Raw genomic sequence first — 16231 nt, 5'->3', positions numbered from 1 at the left:
TATATATATATATATATATATATATATATATATGCAATAGTTATAAAGTGATATATACCAAAATATAATAAGAAAAAAAGATTTTGTATCAAGTCACACATGCCATCACTCATGTGATTGGCTTGTTGGGCACCTATGATTAGCACTAAATGGGTCTTTAGAAACAAGCAAGATGAATTTGGTATTGTGGTTAGTAATAATTTTAAGTTATTTCAAATGAATTTTAAAAGTACTTATAGTTTTATTTATGAAGAAGTGCTTCAAGATCCGGGGAGACTGCAACCGGAAGCACCATGCGATGCTTCGTCTCGGACGCGCCCGTGCCCTCCGCTGCGCCTCCATTGCCTTCTCCACCTCCTCCTCCATCGAATCCAGACCTTCACACCTCAGCTCAGACCCTAACATCGACCTCGCCCACGCCATCGCTAACCTCGTCAACGCCCACCACGCCGGCCATTGGCCCCCGTCCCTCGACGCTGCCCTCTCCGCCCTCGCCCGCTCCCATGCCTCCGACCTCACCCCCTCCGCCCTCCTCCGCTCCCTCTCCCTCCTCCGCCGCCCCTCCGCCGCCGGTCCCCTCCTCCTCTGGTCCCGCCACCACCTTCCCCTCGACCCCCGCGCCGCCGCCAAGGCCCTCCACCTCCTCCTCCGCTCCCGCGCTCTCCGCCCCGCCCTCGACCTCCTCCTATCCCTCCCCCCATCCTCCTTCCCTGATCACTCCTTCAACGCCCTCGTCCGCCGCCTCGCCGCCGCCGGCCATCTCCGCTCCGCCGTCCGGCTCTTCCGCCTTATCCCCTTCCCCTCTGTCTTCTCTTACAATTCCCTCCTCGCTCCCCTCCTCCGCCGTGGCCGCACCCGCGCCGCCTCTGCCCTCTTTGACGAGATGCTCGCCACCGCAGTCCGGCCCGATGTCTGCACCTTCAACACCCTCATCCGAGGCTTCTGTCTCAATTCCATGGTCGACGAGGCCTTCCGCCTCTTCAATGAGATGCCGCGGCACGGCTGCGCCCCAGACGTCGTCACCTACAACACACTTGTCGACGGCCTTTGCCGCGCAGGCAAGGTCCGCATCGCCCACAGTCTCCTTAACGGAATGCGGACAAAAAGCTCCGATCTTGCACCGAATGTTGTTTCCTACACCACTCTGATCCGCGGCTACTGCAGCAAACTCCTCCCGGATGAGGCCGTGGAGCTCTTCCACCAGATGGTGGCGCTCGGCCTCAAACCTAATAAGATCACATACAATACCCTCATCCAAGGGCTTTGCGACGCACGGAGGATGGATTTGGTCAAGGGGATCATGGAACCAGGAGATGATGGTGGCAAAGAGTTGACTTTTAGGCCGGATACTTGCACGTTTAACACCCTGATAGCTGCGCATTGCAACCTGGGCAGCATCAGCGATGCACTTAACGTGTTTGAAAGAATGGCGGAGATGAGAGTGAAACGTGATTCTGCAACTTACAGTACCATGATAAAGGGCCTGTGTGAAAAAGGCGAGTTTGTACGAGCTGAGGAGCTCGTTGATGAGCTGTTGGAGAAGGAGGTGTTCAGGAAGCAAGGCATTCCCCTGCTGGCAGCTTATAACCCAATATTCGACTACTTGTGTCAGAATGGGAAGACAGAGAAGGCAAGGATGTTGCTTCAACAGTTGTTGGATAAGCAAGCCAAAGTAGATGTGGCAGCATTTAAGACAGTGATCTTGGGCCACTGCAAGGAGGAGCGATTGAGAGAAGGGTATGAGCTGCTGGTGTCGATGGGTAAAAGAGACCTTGTGCCAGATGCTGCAACTTTTCAAACACTGATCGAGGGATTCATGCAGCAGGAGAAGATAGGCTTTGCTTGGGAGGCTTTTAGGAAAATGTTGAACACTTGGCATCGGCCTAGCACAGGTACATTCCATTCAGTACTCGCGGGATTGGCAAAGAAAAGTCGGTATGCTAAAGAAGCTGGTGAATTGGTCACCTTGATGGTGGAAAGGAAGATTCGCCCTAATATCGATCTTTCGACGAATGTTGTCAGCAGTTTGTTTGGAGATAACCTAAATGACACTGCTCTCAAGATTGTTGGATTGCTTTACCATAATGGTTATCGCGTGAAGATGGAGGAGTTGATTCCATCTCTGTGTGAGAACCAGAAATTCCTGGAGGCTAAAGAGATGTTGCTTTTTAGTTTGGATAAGTGTGAGAATGTTAATGATGATGTTTATGGTTTGGTGATTGGTGGGCTTTGTTTAAGTGGAAGGGCTTCGGAGGCATTTAGGGTGTTGTACGAAATGAATGAAAGAGCCAGTGCACATGTTTCTTCAAGTTGTTTATATGCTCTAAAACTTGCACTTGAAGAAAGTGGAAGATGGAAAGAAGCAGAGTTTGTTTCCAGGCAAATGAATCGTGCGAACAAAAGAATCGGAAGTTGATCTGACTAATGTGAATTAGATTGAGTTCCCAGTAGTGCTTGGGGGTTCTGCAACTGCAACAGCTTGGACTAGAATTACGTACTGGGATCTGTCCGGTATCTCCTCCTTTCTGATGAGCGAGCTTGTTATTCTTTCGTAGCTCTGATACCACTTGGACTGAAGGCAGTACCCTCGATGCACTCCCGAATCAATGCAATGCAATGCAATGTGATGCGATGCGATGCACTCTTGAGTATTCTGGCACTAAATGCATGAGACGCAGGTATGGAGACAAATTAGCATGAGAAATTAAGGTTCTCTATTTCTTGTAACTACCTCAACTAGATCGTCACTTGTGTCTTTCCTTGTTTACATCCTCCTCGTAATTTCAATACCTCAAGAACTCAATTTATCCACAAAATCTAGCAATTTCATTAATCATTTGCAATGAGAATTGTCAGTGATTGATTCAAAATGTACATTCTTTGATTCTTTGGGGTGATCTCTATGATTTTCTCATATTTTTGGTTGTGCAGATGTGTACTTGATCGAAAATGCAAATTGGAAGGAGATAAATAAATTCTATTTTCTCATAAAGCACCTCACTCCAATCACAGAATACATAGTTAGACTTCAATTTTTGAAAGAAATGGATCGATCCATTTATTTAGCTCAAGAAATGCATGTCAAATATCATGATTTCTGATATGAAGGTGATTAATATGAGGAAGTCATAGGATAAGATATGTTGCTTATAGTACATGTGGAATGAAATGATAGTATGAACATAGAAAGTTTATGAATTGGGATATATATATATATATATATATATATATATATATATATATATATATAAGTTTACGTCCCACACGTTGACAATGATAATGAGAACAGAGCGTTGCTCTACCTCACTATTGTGGTTTTCCAGCTCTGCCTCTCAGGCTGAGAAGGTTCGCTTATTCCGGCATCCTCCTCCTCGTCCCCTTCCTCGCCGATTGCCTTCTCCACCGCTACATCCTTCGTCCTCTTCCACAACCCCCGGCCTTTGAGGAGCTCCACCGCTTCCTTCATGGTGGGCCGGTTGTCGGGGTTGAGGTCGGTGCACCGCAAGGCGACCGCCACCGCGTTCCGCAGCTCCGCCGGCTCGAACCTTTCCCCGAGGCGTGGGTCCGCGATGCGCTCCCACGCGCCCTTCTCCACCAGCGGCGCCGCCCACTGCACTATGTCGCGCTTGACGCCGCCGGGTAGCTTCTCGATGGGCTTCCTGGCGCTCACGATCTCCAGCAGCAGAACGCCGAAGCTGTACACGTCGCAGCTCTCGGCGACTTTCCCCCACATGGCGTACTCAGGTGCGAGGTAGCCCAGCGTCCCCTTCACCCTCGTCGTCAGGTGGCTCACTCCCTCCGGGATCAGCTTCGCGAACCCGAAGTCGGCCACTTTGGCGCAGAAGTCGGCGTCGAGCAGCACGTTGCTGGTCTTCACGTCTCGGTGTATGATGTGAGGGCTCGCCTCATGGTGCAAGTACCTGAAACAGGTCGGGAGGGCATTGAATCAAACACCTGGCAACGATGGTAACATCATGAACCCGACTCAACTCACGCGAGTCCTTCCGCTGCTCCGATGGCGATCTGCATCCTGCGAGGCCAGTCGAGGAGCAGATCGGCGGAGCGACGGCCATGGAGATGGCTGAGCAGGCTGTGGTTGGGCATGTAATCGTAAACGATCAGCCTCTCCTCGCCACCTGCGTAGAAACCTCTCAGGCTCAGTAGATTCTTGTGCCTTACCCTCCCCAGCACCTCCACTTCGACGGCGAACTCCATCTCCGCCTTGGCCGTCATGGCCTTGAGCCGCTTCACAGCGATCTACACGACAGCAACAAGTCACTTCATGACAGAGAGACTCTTATGTATGATGAGTAGTGACTTGCCTCCACTCCTTTGTCAGTTCTACCCCAGTAGACAGTCCCAAAGCCGCCTTCTCCGAGCTTGTTGTCCTCATGGAAGTTCCTCGTTGCATGGACGAGCTGTTTCAGGGTGTAGATTTCCCAAGGATAGCCGCCGCCACCATGGCCCTTGTGTGATCTGAACAAATACTAGTTGTGATCACAACTCTAGAAGAAGTTGAAACAGTAGTATGCATGCAGGAGCAGGACCATACGATACCTTCGTGCAGCCTCACGCCCCTCGAGGGAGAAGCAGCAGCAGATGCATCTCTGAAGCATCCCTATCCGAGTAGTGAAAGAGAGAAAGGTCAATGGTGCTTGGAACTCGAGGAAGTAGACGGAGTAGAACAAAGAGCTAAAACTGGTGGGTAGCTGTCCTTGTTCTTGGGTGTCATTGAACACTTCACCCACTCAATTGTTTGCACCTCTGGATCATATAATTTAACTCAGGTACTGCAGCATATGCTTTGATTGTTTAATGGATTTGTGGAGGTTGGTTGTCACAACCACAATCACTGAAAACTTATGGAATGAGTCGACTATAGTTGATGCTGATATGGCTGGCTTATTGTGATCCAACACTGACAAGGTAGAAGAACAAGACTAACAACACCAGAAAAAAGAATTCTTGATTGCTGCTGTGTTTAGGTTTTCAGACATTGGAAAGGTCAGAGGTCATTTTTTATATCATGATATCTCAACTAAATGGAATGAGAACTATAAAGATGATGTATTAGTTTTGTGGCGTAAGAATCATTTGTAGCACAGATTCCATCAGTCATTTCCTTGCTTCGCTTGTCGCTTTTGGGATGCTTAAATCTTTAGAAAACAATGCATGACATGAGAAAAATTTTCAGTGTCAACGCCATGCCAAAAGTTTGCAGTGAAAGAGAGGAATTCTGAGAAAGATTTGATCATTCTGATAGAGTTGTGTATATATAATATGGCTTAATAGATTATATTTAGGCAGAAATAATTCTACTCAAACATCAACCTTTGCCTCGAGAGACCGACCGTCCCTCCTGAGTTCTCTGTATATTTCAACAATACCTAGCAAATTAGTTGCATTATCTACCAAAAATAAAGACGAGTTTGAGGCCGAAAGCATATCATTGATGTGGAACTATGAATCCACATATCAGTCAGATCCCTATTATATTATATTATATTATATTATATTAGGATGACAACTAAACACGGACAGGATGTCTATATTGATAGGACAGTCTATTAGATAGAATGACTCACATTATTATTCCCAACATTAACCATTGTCTCCATTCAACGACGATCATCCCGACACACTAAACCCCCCCCCCCCCCCCCCCCCCCCCCCTCAGGTGCATCCTTGAAATGGGTTGAGATATTTTAATTTTATTACTTTCCGAATGATCCAAATCCTTCTCTTTGGCATATCCCAACAAAGTTTTGTAGGGTTGTCTTACATTCTCAACACCTCTATCTATTACATTCTCTTTGGCATATCCCAACAATGTTGCACAACCAAAATAAAATTTAACAATACAGATGTCCAATCTTGAGAACCTTAAATTGTGAAAGTGTGAGAAAATTTTATTTGGGGCTACATATTTTAGATAAATGACTTGAGCCTGAAACACAGTTAGATTGATTTACTACTCTGTGGACAATGTGTTTGAACAGGCAGATCTGATCATAACAAGACATACATGTCCAACACAGAATGTTATCTGAGCATATAGGACATGCAATTTACTTGTAATACGTTCTCTGACCATGGAGGACTTAGTTAACCTAATATGCTTTGAATATTGATAGATGCACAGCAAATGTATCAGAGGACTATCCAACCAAGTACTCGATGCATTTGATATTTACCACGAGATATAACGAGTGCACCAGCTGATATGAATACTGCTAATATTGGCCCCTATAACAGCTATTAGCAATGGCCAAACAAATATGCAGCTAGCAAGCAGCCAGGCATTTGAATTTTTACAACAAAATTATTCTAGAAACAAAGTTACAGATTCAAACTGATATTGCCAACAACAGAGAGGAACCCACATCAAGAAAAACCCACTTCTTTTCTTTGTTTCTTGTTGGTCATAAGATGTGTGGGTTGGGGTCGAGATCTTACTTGGGTCGCCTGCGGTGTGGATACAATATGTTGTCAACACTTTCTTTGATGTAATTGCCGACTCTGTTCAGGTTCTTAGCGACACCTGAAGCCACCAGCCCAGCATTCTTTCTAAACCTGCATGGAGATAAACCTCTAGCATTTCTTTACTCTTAATCACATTGAGGAAAACGTAGGAACAGAATTAAAACCATATGCTTTCCTGTTTAACAATTCATCCCCTGAAGGGTGAGCTGATCGGTGTGCTCGTGGTTGTGAATGGTGTAGCATCTATAGCAATACCAAACAACAGATCAGAATGACAAAAGTTTAAGAAAAAAGAACCAAAAACACTGAAGAAGCCAAACTTCTGATGAACAAGCAATACTAATAGCTTTTCTCATGGCACAGAAATTATATGAAGTATATGAATGAAAACAATTTGTTGCACAACTATTTGGAATGCTGCATGGATCTTTTACTGTTGTCGAGATTTTTTTGATAAACATGCAAATTCACTACAAAAATAATATATGATGCATTACAAGGTTTAATCATATGCAGACTGACAATCACCAAGTTAGATTAATTGACAACTAGATATGGAATTAGACAAACAATTGAAATGAGTTCTTGCATTTCAGTAGGCATAAAACAGTCTATCATACTCATAGTATGAATCAGAACAATTGAAAACAGGATCATTAACCGGTCCGATTCACTTATTGGATCGGTTATGTTAAAAACCAGAATGAAACAGTTGAACCAACTGGTTCTCAGATGACTTGCACGAACCGGTCAAGTTCAATAAAACCCATCCAGTTTTGTAATATAGCTTATATTACTTAATTTAAAATTTTCTTAAAATTAGATTTAGAGGATATTTACGTCAATTATAAATTGGATTAAGGTGAGAAAGAAAACAACCTTTTCTCCTCTCCCTGCCCTCTCTTCCGTCAACCACCTCTCCCCTCCGCCCTCATCTCCTTCCATTACTATCCTCTCTACCCTTCTCCTGCCCCTTTTTTATGTCTTTTTGTATTTTCAATTCGTTTTTTTTTTCCTTTGATAATTTATGGTTCGCTCTTCTCATGATCACTCTTGCTCTTGTTTCTATTGGTCATCTTCCCGTTGTCATCTTTTCTCGTACTTCATTTTATTGACATAAATTTCAATTTAACTTTCATCATACATATTATGTTATATCCATATAAAAATTCTTAAGTAATTGGATTACATATTCACTTTTTAACTTTTTAAATATTTTCACATATTATTTAATTTTGATAAAGTTCTATGTTCTTAATGTTAATAGTTTTATCATATTCTATACAACTGAAGTTTTGTTTTCATTTGTATAAGATTGTTCAAGTTTTATTAGTTTTGGCATATTAGATTTTTACTATATATAATTTAGAACTATTATATATACTTAAAAAATATTTTTCAATTAAACGTATGGTCCAACCAATTGAAACCCTCGGTCCTACCGGTGACCCATGACTTGGCTTCGGATAAGTATGGTCATACTTGATACTTCATGGCATGCTCGGTTAGAAACCTCAGATCACATGAAAAATCACATTTATAGCCAAAGGAGCAACCTGCAATGATGCATCTCTCCATCCAGATTTTATCCCCTCGAGACGGACGGCCAATCTCATCCTTGTCAAAACCTTCAAAGTGCAAGTGTGTTTGCATCTCTTCACAAGATTATTTATTACTCCCAAAGCCTCCTCACAAAGCCCAGAATTAATTCTGGATGCTAATCATACACCCAAAATATCCAAAACAGTACTAGGTAATGCATATATCACAATAACTGACTCTATTCAGTTTTTGAACTCAAACTGTCATAATTTTATGACCAAATTATTAAATTACAACTATGTGACAAGAAGTCTTGAGAAACCTCTTGAATACATTTGAGTTATTGGAGTGCCTTATCAGAATGATAAGAGCCAGATACAACTTGACAATAATAACAGATAAATACTGCAGGGCCAATATTAAGAAGAAAGCAATGATAAGTCAAACCACTTCCCAAGATTATCAATATTGACTAAAGAATGCAAGGAATTCTCGGTAATGACATTTGAGAATCTGATGTGAGAAGACTCTTTGCACACACTATAAGTTGGTCCATAATGAACAAAATTTTCAGTGTCACAACTACCAAAGTCAATGCATTTTCAATGATTTTGTAATCAAATAAAGATAAAAAAACAGAATTCCATCTAACAATTTCTAAATCTGGTTCGACTTCTACACTCTGGCTCATTTTTTATGGTACCATAAGACAATGGTAATATTATTATCAATTTTGTTTCTTCTGGTCCAAATGGTGCTTTGAGGAAATTGCTGGTCCAAATTCCAATTTAAAGCATTATCTGCAAGCAAAACAAAATTACCATACTGATCTTAGATATTATCTTTATCTAACTATCTAGAAACTTGACATATTATTCAGCTCCATTTTCCCTACATCTAGCTCCTCCAAAGGAACAAATTTCTTACAAAAAACTTCTCATCCACCACTTCTATCATCATTGAAAGATTCTTGTTGTTTAAAAGACTGCCCCTTCCACATTATCCAACTTATCCACCCTAGCACTAGAAAATATTGGAATTTCAAAAATCAAGCAGAAGCAAAGTCACATGTTGCTAAACCTAACTATGTAACCAAATTAAAAGCTATGCAAGGTTATCATGAAATCTGCACTATGATCCATTGTAACAAGTGATAGACAACTTAATATTCATCTTATATTTTCAAATAAACTTCCACAAAATCTTTCTATGGTTCCGTTACCTTCCTTTTGAACATTTGCAGGAACATGACCAGAAGTTGACGCTCTTCTGTCCACTAATAGCTGCAATAAATATCATTCGGATGTTAGAGAAGTGACAATGAATCTAGTTTGTAGCAATCTTGGACACTGAAGGTTTTCAGCTATTACAAAAGTAAAGCACACATATAGTACATACATGTTTTGAACATGTATACTGAATCCCAGAACTGAGAAAAATTACATGTTTTTACACAAAAGGTTCTCCTTCCCACTTCTTGCTGCTCTTTTTCTCCATCTCAGTTAGATACAAAGGTAAAATGCAAAACTAAATATCTCAAACATGAACAATATGAAGCAAAGCATATTTCATTTTAACAGAAGACTCAACTAGATGATTTCATGCAACATCTGCTGTTTATTGACTTCTCCAATCTCCTGATTGTGACTTGAATGACATATTTTAAACATTCATGACTAATGATATTTTTATTAGAATTTGAACCAAAGTTCAACTTAAAGCTAGGGTCAAATCCAACTACCAAAACACGAATGAAATTCTCATGATACTATAGAATCATGTTAAAGGTGTAGTGGTGATTGTCTGTGCATGTAATTATCTGTAATGTTGTCTGTCTGTAAATATAATCAACCATAGCAGTCGTTGGTTGTCTATGCATATAATCAACTATCTGTTCCAGCAAGTATTCTTAGATACAAAAGTGTAATCAAAAGACACATACTTCTGAAAAGGAACACCACATTAGCCAATATGCACTTGAGAAGCTTATAGAAGCAAGAAATGACCTCAATGCCTGCACAAAATGGCAACTCTGCTTGGTTCTCTGGCTTTTCAGCATTATCATTTTTTGTATCAAGGAAAACTGAATAACCAACACAAGTGTACTTGAAATCTGACAAGCTACGGCCTTCTTTTGTAGCTTCCATTTCAGATTCACCGATGATGTAGTTAGGTACTGGTCACAAGAGTACATATTTAGTTGTCAATGAAAAAGGATCAATCTCATGTACATAATATTTCAGATTTCAAGTAAACATCACAAACTCAAGCTTTCCCAACAGATTACCATAGATGAAGCTTAATTTATATAAAAACCTGCAAAATAATTGATGAATTCTTTCTGAGTATGCCAGTAGTAGTAAGTTGTCTCAGGCCAAAGCAATCTACGTTGGCAAAAAAGACAAAAGTTAACTAATCTGTTACGATAATTAAACTTAATTAAAAGGGAGAATTCAAGTCTCTTGCATGAACATGGGTAAAAGAATTGTAACCGGGTTTGAAGAGACATGAGAGCTTACATGATACAGATAACCATGAAGAAGGAAGTTATATGGGCCATAAAAACAAGGAGTCAATAAAAAACTTGATAGGTTACAAAGTGTATTAATGTTGCCATCAAATCAAGTATTATAGCTCTCATCTAAGCCATATAAATAAGTTTGATGTTTCATGATTAAGTAATAAATGAGTGAAAAAAAATTGAGTAAAGACTTAGACGAAGAAATAAAGTTTCTCATTTGCCTCTTCCACCAAAGTTCCCCACCACTCTCTCTCTCTTTCTCCCCTTTTTCTATCAAAGTGAAATAAGAGACAAGTTCAAAATGGCCAATAGCATACAACTCCTAAGTTCTTCACCTCACAAAAGAGAACTACAAGAATTAGAACATTCAAATGAAGCTCTTGTTTCGATCTCAAGACATATGGAAGGTGGTATAGGCTACGATAAACCTCAAGATGATGCTATCTTTACAATGGGCCAAAGGAAAACCTTGAAAGACTTGAGGAAGAAGGACAATAAGTAGCTCTTCCTCATCTACCAAAGGGTAGATGAATGCAACCTTGAGACGATTGCAGCCATGAACACCTCCAAAAATTCCTCAGAGATTCTTCAAAACTCCTTCAAAGGAGTTGAGAATGTGAGAAAAATTCGATTTCAATCACTTAGAGCTGAATTTGAAACTTTGCATATGAATAAGTCCGACACTATTTTATAAGAATGTTCACCATATGAATCAACTAAAAACGAAATAGTGAGAAACTAAAAGATATTCGTGTGACTATAAAAATTAGCTCGATTATAGCATGAGAAGTTCAACTATATCATAGTCTCTATTCAAGGATCAAAAGATTGAAACCATATGACTATTGATGAGATACTGAGTTTTTTGCAAACACATAAACACTTAGTCAACAAGAGGTGACCGGATGTGGTGGAACAAGTCGGCACAAGTGATTGTGGTCATGGAAAGAGGTTGAGGATGTGGATGTGGAAGAAACCATGGCCAGGGTAAAGAACATGGTCAAGGAGGAAGAGGAAGAAACAATGAGAGAGACCATAGTCTAAAACAAGAAGAAGAATGAGGAGATACATAAGGCCAAAAGTATAATCATTCCAAGATTCAATGTTATTGTTTAAAAATTATGATCAGTAGGCTTTTGAATGTTATTAGAACAAAAACAATTGAAGCTGAGGAAAAAGTTAATTATGTTGAAAAGAAAGAAGAAGATATCCTCTTGTTACTAACATTAAAGAAGAAGTTGTCATGCAAAACAATGATACATGGAAACCGGAGATAGCAATCATTTATATGGAGATAACTGAAAAATCTATGTTCAAAGAGTTGAATGAAACTGTAAAAGGACACGTCTACTTTGAAGACTCCACTATCGGTGAGAGGCAAAGGTAAAATCTTAATCCCCCTCAAAAATAGAAGTCATCGATTTCTTTCAAATGTTTATTGTGTGATAAACATGAATAACAATATCCTTAGCCTTGGACAGCTATGAGAAAATGATTATGATATTCACATTAAAAACAAACAACTTTTTCTAAGATGTGACACAAATCATTTAATTATTCAAATGAAGAGAATAGATTATTCATCTTAACCATTAACCACAATGTGACAAGATGCTTAAGGACTTGTAGGAAAGACTTATCATGGCTATGACATTTTAGGCTTGGACATTTGAACTTCAAATATGGTTAAGTTGGATGGGCAAGAATATCTATTAAGTAAAAGTTTTAGGTATCTTAGGTCAATTACTCAATTATTTAACAAAATAAAGATATTTATAAAAATATTATTCATACAGTAAAGATAGGATGCTTAAAATGACAAGGGGAATCCAGAGTCTCATGTTACCGTCCGGTATCGTTCAGATTAAAATGTAATTTTATAAGATAGTTGTTAAACTAGCAATACTTTAAGAATCTACTTTAAGGATTTGAGTGTTGAACAGTTAAAAAGCAACATCTATAAAAAGTTTGTATTACTGAGTTGAGAATGTTAAGGTGGATGTGCGAAGTTACCAGGAAAGATAAGAAACGAATTGTTTTTATTTATGAACAATTAGATATCACTTCGATAGAAAATATAATGAGGGAAAATCATCTAAGATAGTATGAACATATGCTTAGGAAACCTACAAGTACATTAGTTAGAAAAGGTGAAATGATTACTAACAGTGGTATGAGAAAATGTAGCAGAAGACCTAAAAAGACTTTAATAGAAACTATAAATAAAGATTTAAATACTCTAAACTTAATTAGGAACTTTATGGCTATCCAAATAGTTGAGACTTTACAGCTTTGTTGTTGTACATCTGAACTTTAGAGATCTCAACATGCTATCTACTAAAAAAGCCTCCCACTATACATAATACTCAAGTCAAATAGGTAAAAGGTGTGTTTTTTCCAATTAACGAAGAAGAAGCTTCCACATAAGATAAATATTAAAGTACAGAATCCACTTCCACTAATTCATTCCGATCTTTGTGGTTCTATTAATCCAACACCCTTTGGGAAGCATCACTATTTTCAAATATAAGACAAACTTAGATTTATTTTGTTTGAAATAAAAAAGGGAAAGCCTTTAGTATGCTCAAGAAGCTCAAAACTTTTGTGGAGACTGAACACAGAAATTATATTAAAACCAGCTACTATATTAAAACCATCTGCTCCAGTTGAGGTGGTGATTTCACCTTCAAGCATTTGAAAACTTTTTTTTATGAACATAACAATTAATATTAACTAATTTTGTCATATTCTCTCAAACAAAATGATGTGACGGAAAGAAAGAATCAGACTGTTCTTAACATAGTAAGAAGCATGCTCAAAACCAAAAACATGCCCAAAGTGTTTGTGAAGAAGCGATTGCTTGTGTCGTCTATGTCATAATCTGATGCTCTATATCAAGTTTCGAGAAGAAGACTCTAAGAGGAGCATGGACGAGAAGAAAGATCTTTTTGTGAAAATCTTACAAATTATTTGATCCTAACAATTCAAATGTTGTTATAAGTAGAGATGTGGAGCTTAATTAAGAGCAAGCACCGCTTCCATTTCGTATTCAAAGAAGTAATTATTGTGGGGCTATCTGCATCTGAAGCAGAACATATAATGACATCATCATGTGTATATCACACTATATAGCTAAAAAACTTTTAGAGGAAGTAAATAATACACAACATCAAGCTATAAGGATATCTGTTGATAACAAGTCAACTATTGCAATGGCCAAGAATCTTATCTTCCATGAACAAAGTAAGCATATAGATGTTCGCTTTCATTTCATATAAGAAGTAAGCTTATTAGACTATATCACATCCAATGATCAAATTGCAAATATTTTCACCAATCTCCTCAACTCAAAGATATTTCTCAAAATGAAAACATTACTTAGAATGGATGATGAAAGTGAATAGTATAAAAGGGTGTTGAGAAAAATTAAACTTAATTAAAGGTGAGAATTCAAGTCTCTCTTGTATGAACACATGGGTAAAAGAATCCTAACCTCTAGATTTGAAGAGACATTAGAGGTTACATGATAAAGATGATCATGAAGAAAGAGGCTAAATGGGCTATGATAATAAAAAGTCAATAGAATATTTGATAGGTCAAGATACTAAAGTGTATGAGTGTAGCCATCAAATTCAGTATTGTAACTTTTATCTAAGCTATATAAGTAGGTGAAATATTTCATGATCAAGTAGATATAGTAGAAATAAAGTTAGTCAAAGAAAATGTCCAAGCGTAGAGACTTGTCAAGAAGAAGAAGAAGAAATAAAGTTTCTCACTTGCCTCTTCCACCAAATTTCCCACCACTCTTCCTCTCTATCTCTCTTTTCTTTTCCTATCATAATCAGCCATACATATATTCCCCATGAATATTCTAGTAACTTAAATGGTTTTTTATCTGAAGGGTTCACTTTCCTAATCCCTACTGGTCCATATTTATCATCAAGTGAAATGAACAATTCAATACCAACAACGGTCTTAATCATACTTTTCCTGCTTAAGATTTCCTTCTCATCACAACAAAGCCACCAAGGAATCAGCGGAGGCACATGACTGTGTTAACACAGAAGTAACACAACAAACGTTCTCCCAGTTAATGAAGTTGAATCACCCAAAATTCCACCAAAAGTCCGCCCCCTTTAGCTGCATGGAAAAGGCACCACTTTGTTCATTAAAAAGGCCACAAAGTTCTCATCTATTCCATGTTATAGTATTAGCAGACAGAAATCCACTGTGGTAACCCGCAAATCGCAGTCATTACAGGCACGGGAAAAAGCATATAAACCTTGGGGAAGCATCCGGCCGATCCCAACGCCGACCGGGATACGGGCGTCGGATTTGAGGCGCCAGGAGTAGTAGAGGCATCCCTTGCAGGACTTGCCCTTGCAGGTCGAGGCCTTGGGACTGCGCCGTGGATCCCCGTCGGCTCCCAAGGCCGGATCCCTGGAACCGCCTTCGTCAGCTGACTCTGCCATTCGTCCGCCTCGTACGCCGCAATCGATGGATCTTTCGGCCTTAGCCGTCGGCAATGCTTGATCGGACGAAAGCACCACAGCCGCTCTGATCTGGCTTTCGGGAGGAACAGTGAGATTGGCCGTGCGACGGAATCCAAATGTGGCATTTAACGTCTGGGTTGACTCGCGGTGTGAACCAACCCCGTTGAGTTCGCATCCGCGGTGACCCGAGTCTTGTGAGCCGGTATGTAACTCGTCCATGATGCATTGTAGCTGCTGTGGTTTTCTTGGGTTTATATATATATATATATATATATATATATATATCATAAACTTTTTATATACACACCATAATTAGAAAAATAAATAAAAACAAGCTTATGTTTTTTTTCTTTTCATTTATAAAAATTACAGGCAACACTCTCTTTACTTATCTTAACAAATAGTGATAACACTCAATAATGATCGTTAATTATGCTATGATAATCTTAAAGGTTTCTTTTATTCAGATATCAATGATTATTCAGATATTATTATTCTTGGATCACTGTGCATCAGTTATTATCAATATTGTTATCATCACAATAAGTTTTTAAAATTTATTGACATAATTTAGGGTTTCAACTAATAATTAACTTATGAAACTAATATATATATATATATATATATATATATATATATATATATATATATATATATATATATATATATATATATATATATAGGCGACATCATGTGACTAATCCTTAAGTCTATTTTGATCATATGAGTGTTTAACCTAACAATCTGAAAACTGACCAAATTTATTTCTATGTTGCATGACCTAATCATGACAATTAGTTGTATTGTCTCAACTCCATATGATACCCACTATGTTACAAGTAGTTTGAGGATTTCAAGGTAAAATAGTTGCATGGACAATGAAGACCTATTGTTCCAGGACAACCAACAAGCAGATCAAGGACATTACTGCATGATAGGAAATTGGAATTAGTGCTGACTTTTATTTACTTTTGATAGAGAAAGCATGTCAACTTTCACCATATTTCAACTTATTTTCTTAGTCATTGTCACTGGGGGTTTAAACAGTATGTTATCATTATCATAATAAATGAAAACAACTGGATCTATGTTTAACTCAGATAAGACACTCTACAAAGAAAGGTGAAGTAAATAAAAATTCTCTTCTTCAGATTTCTGATGCAGCTCAAGTAAAGCTTTCAAAGGCTTCCAA

The 16231-nt window shown here is 39.0% G+C and overlaps 3 protein-coding genes across 5 annotated transcripts; 1 reads left to right on the top strand and 2 right to left on the bottom strand.

Annotated features, from left to right (window-relative positions):
* Positions 1-260: 260 nt before the first annotated feature.
* Positions 261-4892, top strand: LOC103973564 (pentatricopeptide repeat-containing protein At1g02060, chloroplastic). Its single transcript, XM_009388172.3, has 2 exons — positions 261-2678; positions 3324-4892. Exon 1 carries the CDS (start codon positions 299-301, stop codon positions 2414-2416), a length of 2118 nt encoding a protein of 705 aa, XP_009386447.2. The 5' UTR covers positions 261-298; the 3' UTR covers positions 2417-2678; positions 3324-4892.
* Positions 3055-4691, bottom strand: LOC135623631 (PTI1-like tyrosine-protein kinase At3g15890). Its single transcript, XM_065126818.1, has 4 exons — positions 4558-4691; positions 4323-4476; positions 3995-4257; positions 3055-3920 (listed from the first exon to the last, which is right to left on the bottom strand). Exons 1-4 carry the CDS (start codon positions 4614-4616, stop codon positions 3299-3301), a joined length of 1098 nt encoding a protein of 365 aa, XP_064982890.1. The 5' UTR covers positions 4617-4691; the 3' UTR covers positions 3055-3298.
* Positions 4893-6159: 1267 nt separating the features above from the next.
* Positions 6160-15271, bottom strand: LOC103973562 (uncharacterized). Of its 3 annotated transcripts, none has more exons than XM_065126793.1 (4): positions 14829-15271; positions 10342-10409; positions 10032-10201; positions 6160-6726 (listed from the first exon to the last, which is right to left on the bottom strand). In XM_065126793.1, exons 1-4 carry the CDS (start codon positions 15256-15258, stop codon positions 6663-6665), a joined length of 732 nt encoding a protein of 243 aa, XP_064982865.1. In that variant the 5' UTR covers positions 15259-15271; the 3' UTR covers positions 6160-6662. The 3 variants fall into 3 exon arrangements, with proteins under 3 accessions (XP_064982865.1, XP_009386445.2, XP_064982861.1); XM_009388170.3 differs by lacking the exon at positions 10342-10409 and adding an exon at positions 9248-9308; XM_065126789.1 differs by lacking the exon at positions 10342-10409 and having other exon boundaries at positions 6160-6576; positions 6662-6726.
* Between the last annotated feature and the right edge of the window lie 960 nt (positions 15272-16231).

This window comes from Musa acuminata, chromosome BXJ1-3, assembly GCF_036884655.1.
Source record: "Musa acuminata AAA Group cultivar baxijiao chromosome BXJ1-3, Cavendish_Baxijiao_AAA, whole genome shotgun sequence".
NCBI classification, from domain to species: Eukaryota; Viridiplantae; Streptophyta; class Magnoliopsida; order Zingiberales; family Musaceae; genus Musa; species Musa acuminata.
This window is presented reverse-complemented; position numbering and strand designations above follow the sequence as displayed.